At 34.7% G+C, this 6,601-nt stretch overlaps 1 protein-coding gene across 1 annotated transcript; it reads right to left on the bottom strand.

Annotated features, from left to right (window-relative positions):
• Positions 1-1,005: 1,005 nt before the first annotated feature.
• On the bottom strand, positions 1,006-6,064 carry LOC113692313 (uncharacterized). The gene is made up of 3 exons (XM_027210704.2): positions 5,833-6,064; positions 1,554-1,643; positions 1,006-1,409 (listed from the first exon to the last, which is right to left on the bottom strand). The coding sequence occupies exons 1-3, from the start codon at positions 6,032-6,034 to the stop codon at positions 1,294-1,296; spliced, it is 408 nt and encodes a 135-aa protein (XP_027066505.2). The 5' UTR covers positions 6,035-6,064; the 3' UTR covers positions 1,006-1,293.
• Positions 6,065-6,601: the final 537 nt, after the last annotated feature.

Raw genomic sequence — 6,601 nt, 5'->3', positions numbered from 1 at the left:
TTTAGGTTATATCCGCAAAATATGATACCAAAAAAGGTTATGCTACTGATATTTCAGACACAAGTTGTACCATTTGGTATGGTCGAAATTTGACTGTAGAGTGGCTTTCATCTCTTGAATTTCTTTCCCAAATTCGTGTGCTATAGGTAGATTTGCAGCACCATTTTAGTCAGAACGGATGTTTAGAGCAAAGTGATGCTGATTACTTTCTAATTTTGCAATTCTTGGCAGGGATAATTCTATGGGATCAGTCTAATGCAATTTTGTATTGTTACAGTTTAATTAAATGATCAAGCTTTTATAGAACCTGTGGACTCACATATGGATTTGAAGTCCTATGTAGATTAGAAATTCTGTGAGTGGAAAGATGTCTTTCTGGCAATGTTATTGATTGTGGAATTTGTGGCAGGGTCTCCTGGCTGTTTGGTGATAGCCTGCAGACGCAATTCTTTGCTCTTCAATCAACAGTTCAAATTTTCCTCAATTATGATGGTTTTATGTGATTAAGGATGATAATGCAAACAGGATATGCGATGCAAGATCAAAACTCTCATTCAACTACTTGCAGAAGATTATATGTTTCTAGGCATTGTTTTGGTGCTTGACATGACCCACGAACTATATAGTATACTAGGCCGAATTCAAAGAGAGGAGTGTGATTTCTTAGAACTCTACCCAGATTCAGGAAAAGAAAATATTGTAAATCAGGTCGTAATGCTCAGTATTCCTTGACCAGTAAATAAACTGATTATTGTATACCAGCATTTTTATAGAGCTTAAGAAATTTTCAGAATTAACTTGACAGTTTACTGATTTGACATAGCCAAATTGCAGATTGAAGGGGGCAAGATTTTGTTGTTCAAACCTGCACTGAGAGTTTTCGTTCAGTCCAAAACTGAGCCCCTTTTTAATACTAGTACACACAAATTATGGCCATTTTCTAGCTCCAATAGTCCAAAAAAAGTTCATATGCCAATGTCACAAATCTCATGCATAAAATGCAGGTTTTAAAAGAACTATTTGACCAAATAAACTATTCAAATACTCGGAGCACTTGTAACAAACATGGGAATCATTACTCTAACAAAATGTTTAGTCTAGCTGCAATATTGGGCCAAACTATATATAAATATAACCAAACATTACAAGATTTTCCAATGACTACTTCTTTAATAACTTCTTGGAAGAAGAACAGTGAAGCCAATAGCTACTCCAAAGAGGAGGATGAGCAGGCCACTGAAGTTAACTATCAATGCTTCTTGCCCTCTTCTTAAGCCCGTGAAGATGTATTTCTCAATCAAGCCGGTCACAGCACTCAATATTGCCATGAAAAATATAACCATGCCAAGCAGGACATGCCATGGTGCAAAATTTGCTCAGAACCAAAAGGTAAAGAAGCCAAACAGCCACTGACCAAAGAAGTTCAGATTCTTCCATTAGATTCTGGCTCTAGTTGTTTTAATAAACTTGTTCTTATTTTTTCATGCATACGTTAATTTGCATTATCTGTACGAGCATATGTATAAACTAAAATACAATACTTAAACTATTACCAGGTTCTCCAAAGTCATTGGCTGCATCTTTCCTCTCCAAACTGTTGCCAAGTTCCTCCTCTGTACTTACAGATGTTCTCCTTTTCTTAGCTGACATATTCACATCCAAACATTCAGAACCTTCAGCATTTAGAATACTCAAAGATCTGACATATTGCAAAGCATATTTAATTGTACAACTGGTCAACATCTCACAGAACACAAACACGACAACTGGTCAACATCTCACAGAACACAAACACGACTTGAATTAACTTATTTCATTTTACATACACAACAAGGTATGTAAGAAAATGTACTGCAATTACAGGTAACAAGACACCAAGCTGATTTCTACACTTTACACCCCTTAGATGCAAGCAGGTTTCCCATTGAGAAGTTCAGATATATGAAATTGGATGAATCAATCAGATCATCTATGAAAAAGAAAATGATCTGAAAAAGAAAAGATGGTGAAGAAATATCATGCATGCTGATTCTGCACAAGTTCAATAGCATAAGTATATAAAAGCCATAGGCTATTGTCTTCAAGAATTACATTTCATTAAACTGCAATTTCTCTGCTAATAATCATATCAAACAATTATTCAGAATTGCTCCCAAACTCGAGTATTCTGCCCCTAGACCATCTGTTGTGCAATCAATTTCTGATTATCCTTGTGCTAATTGTCACTCTTTTAACCAAGATTTCATAAACTAACACAGCTATCAAGATAGAACCTGGTTAGCAAAAAAGTTGTACCAAGAAGCATTCATCTAAGGTCAAAAGTGCTAAAAGTCAATCAAATTTTGTAAAAAATTAATGAAAAGAAAAAGTAAGGAATGACAATAGATCGCCACCAGCAAGAAAACAGTTTCCATGAGAAAACTGTTTACATAGCATAGCCAGCAAGAAAAGATTATCTATATTTGACACATAATTCTCTTGTCTCCATAGGAGGATTCAGAGGGATTCTCATCTTTAAAAGTCAATAGTTCGATTGGTCGCAAATATTTCTGTTGTCATGGAATTCTTCAGGTTTCAATCAGCAATCAGGATATAAAAGTCTTCTATACTTGCAACTGATGGAAGTAGAAGAATACAGATAGTTATTGATGCATATGAAAATAACATGAGATTTGGAGAATATGCAAGGTTGTCCACTGTAGGAGTGATGTATCAGATCTCTATGTTGGCTGTTTGAAAAGGAGAACTGGTACAAAATAGTATCCCCATGGACGCAATGGTTTCTAAATTTCTTCCTCCCTACTCCTGTTCTAATTTTCTGCACCAATTGTATCCTAGAGCCCTATTTAGTGCACAAATTCAGCAACTCACTATTCCAACAACACAGAGCATGCTTCAAGCTTAAGACCCATGCCCAGATATCAAAGCACTTCACCAGCTTTTGAAATCCATTAGAAGTACACTAAAATAGCTTCTGACGTATACAGCCTGCTGATCAGTAAAAATGTCCTGGACTCTTTTAACTAATAGTCTTAAAAGCAGCAAACTCATTCATACAAAATTTGAACACAAGCTTTTAACACTGAATGTTATTTGACAGTGGGGAAGATAGGTTCAACTCTTAATATCTCATTGGTGTATATTCAAGGACAGGAAAAGAAAATAACCACATGCAATGGAAGATGAGAGTAAAAAGTCAGGAAGAAAGCCACATATGACACAAAGGTTTAGGACATCACTTCCAAGACAAGATGCATAAAAAATTCACCAATGAATAACTTAAATAACTCCTTCATGGATGGCCTAACAAACCTGGTTATGTGTACAATAGCACATGCAATATGTACCGGGCTTCAGCACAGCCCTGGGGACCAGAATATCTTATGACAGGAAGTTGAGGTGACGAATCCCAACATTTCAATTAAAAGCCCTTCCATCAAACTCAATGAATAAGCCTATGGTCTCAAACAACGGCCGAAGTGTCCTTCACTGTCAGTTTACCCAATACCCATAACACGTAAAATACCCTTAAGCTACTAAAGCACCATAAATTTTAAGTCTACTGAAATATGTAGAATTTAAATTTTTAATAAATACTCGAGATCCTAAAAAGATTACGCATTCTTCAAAGTGGGTAAATTGGATCTTCAGCCAAGTTCCCAAGAATATTAAAATTTACTCTTCTCTTAAACTCTTCATTGGTTGCATCAGTCGTGAATATTGATGGCATTCATAAAAAAAGAATGGAACACATAATGTATGTATCAATATATCAACATCAGTTTGAAGCCCTACGAAAACATTCAGCACACACAGCTTTTATAAAAACTCAGTGAAGTCAAAAGAATAGAATCTTGCAAGCACCAGATGCACACCTCCCCATTCTCCAAGTTGGTTCATTATTTGTCTTCCCTTTGCAACAAGAGAGTTCCAAGAAATAAAAATGATACAAGCTTTGGAGAGGACTTCAAATATAACTGAAAGTCATTCATTTCTTTCACATAGGGATGAGCCTCGGCAACACTTGGCTTCTGGTGTAAATATATCCAAAAACAATTCCAAACAAGTTGTCTGCCACAAGATTTTAAGCTAATTCTAAATTTTCCACTTATTATTTGGGCCCTAGAAGAGTGCAACATCTCATGCCTATACAAGTCCCTTTATGTATGAGTGAAAGACAATTATCTAAAGCTGCTCCAATGAAGAATGCCTTTTTAATGTTAAGAGCAAACTGAAGCTTGTATATCTATTTCTTGAGAACTCAAAATAGATGATTGACAATCAGCTATATATTTCATGCATATAATATCTGAGGTCTCAAATGCCTAACAAAATCGGACTAATGGTCTTCTCCTTCCAGAAATATGATCGCTTAAGACCCTGTCATTCTTTAGAGAAATAGAACGATACACTTATTAAATTGCTTTTATATTTAAAATTTTTTCTTATGGCAGAAAATATTGCATATCTTTGATCTATTGTTTCTGATTTATTTTCAAAGAAAACAATGCAAAGGTTCAGTATTAGTAAGGTGAATTTGTGCCTAACCTGTATGAGTTATGTGCTCAAGCTTAAGCTAAGGTTACTATGTATCCATAACCCTCTTCAAATTCAAGGAAATTGGTAACTCATATATATATATACTGGAAAGCTGTGAGTGATAAAGAATTTAACCAGTGATGCATTTTGGATGTCGAATCTTGTCATTTACTCAAGAAGGCACAGCAGAATTAAGCAGTCACTCAATTGAACCAAGTAACAAATGAAAGAGTGTAAGCAAAAAAAGTTGAATACGACTTGTAAACAAGGACTAAACCATACTAATATGTGACCTAAAACTGCACTGGCTACAAATAAATGGATGAAGAGGAAGATCATATGCAAAAAAATTTGAAACCAGCTACTAGACTCATATGTTAATAACCTACTGGCAGGATAATTGACATCTTATCCTTCTCTTTGTCTGCAAACGGAAATCTTAATCAAGTTTAGAACCCAAAAATCATAAACGTTTTTCCTAGACTAAGTTCAACAGATGCAAATAGTGTTGCGTGCATAATTTTGCCATTATTCTCGCAAATGAAGACCATTAGCATTACTCTTCATTTCCAAAAATTTATCATGTTTAAAACGGTAAACAACTTTGGTTTGTTTGTTTTTCCCCCCTTAATACCTAATGCATTTGAACAACACAACATGCCTGTGCCTATCTTCTGCATAGCTCACCCAGTTCTCCAAACCTCATCAGTTTTATCAATTAGTCGCCATCCCATTCGCTGTTTACTTATGCTTAATCATTCAAACATCTCTTTCATTAGAAACCAATTCCATAACAATGCTACTCTTCATCTTAAACCAAAACAATTACAGCAGCAAACACATTATACCAGTAATTCAAGTCCGCTATACCCTTGTTCACTTACAAATACCTCAAGTTCCCAACCTTGCCTAGAATTTAAGAATCCCATAAAACCAAGTTCACTAAACCAATTTAACCGTCCTGATTCGCAAGTCAGCATGAATTTTCTTTATATCTAAAATTTCCTTATTTTGAAATCATTCCAGAGAACTGACAAGAGACAAAACCAGCAGAATTCATTACTTTTTCAAGAATTGACATGGCTTCTTTTGTTGCACTCTTCTCCCTCTCTACATAACAAAGGAAGTATTTTTATCAATCACCACACTGCCCAGACTATCCCAAACAATCAAATTGAAAATTTTCAAAAACCCAGATGCAAATTACATAAATAAATGCCAATAAAGTACAAAAATAACAAAAAAAAAAGAACATAACTTTCTGGACAGAAGAGATGGGATGAGAGGCCTTACTGATGGGACAGGTGACGAGGAATCCGGAGTGGGAAAGACTGAGGAGAGAAGAAGGGGCGTTGTAGTCAAAACGAGGAATGGTGATGACAGCAGAGTGTTGCTCCCAGGGCTTCAGCTCCTCCTTGGTTTTCAGTCCCACTTTCATTGCTTCTTTTTCCAATACTTTTGCTCTTTCTTCTGTTTTTGCTGTCCCATGTTTCATTTCCAGTATTATTGAGTTAATGGATTGCAATTTGTTTGGCAGATGAGATTTATATTTATATTTCGCCCCCTCTTTTGTATGGCAAATGTGTTTTTTTACCCTAGTTCTTCCACTTTACTAATAAAATGTGATTTATTCTAAATGTTTTAGACCCTCTTTGATATCCCAATTCAGTATTTAAACTTAATGGATTTAGATTTGAATGTCTTCAGACGCATTGATAATAAAAAATAGAATGTCTAAATTAATTAAGTGACATTGAATTTCTTAGGCGAAACTTGCTCTCAAAATAAAATATTAAATATGAAGTTTGAATCCATTAAGTTATTAAATTGTTAAGTATTAAATGTGATACATCTGAGTGTATATCACATTAAGTAATAAATGAATAACTTATCACTTATTTTTTGGAACAAGTTTTGGCTAAAAATCGGTGTCATTTTATTTTTTGAAGCAAATTTTGGCTAAAATATTCAGTGTCATTTAATTAATTCAGATGTGTAATTTTTTGTTATCAAATGCGTTTAAATATGTTAATATCTGAATCCATTAACTTTAAATGTTGAA

Source organism: Coffea arabica, chromosome 11e (assembly GCF_036785885.1).
Source record: "Coffea arabica cultivar ET-39 chromosome 11e, Coffea Arabica ET-39 HiFi, whole genome shotgun sequence".
Lineage (NCBI taxonomy): Eukaryota > Viridiplantae > Streptophyta > Magnoliopsida > Gentianales > Rubiaceae > Coffea > Coffea arabica.
The sequence above is the reverse complement of the archived record's forward strand: the minus strand, read 5'-3'. Positions and strand labels throughout refer to the sequence as shown.

What these genes read in the sequence shown, in the direction of transcription:
- LOC113692313 (XM_027210704.2), bottom strand. Translation starts at nt 6,034, where the DNA reads ATGAAACATGGGACAGCAAAAACAGAAGAAAGAGCAAAAGTATTGGAA. An exon ending in CCTCGTCACCTGTCCCATCA is followed by an intron (nt 1,644 to 5,832) that starts GTAAGGCCTCTC and finishes TGAATATGTCAG; the next exon opens with CTAAGAAAAGGAGAACATCT. An exon ending in CAATGACTTTGGAGAACCTG is followed by an intron (nt 1,410 to 1,553) that starts GTAATAGTTTAA and finishes TTCTTTGGTCAG; the next exon opens with TGGCTGTTTGGCTTCTTTAC.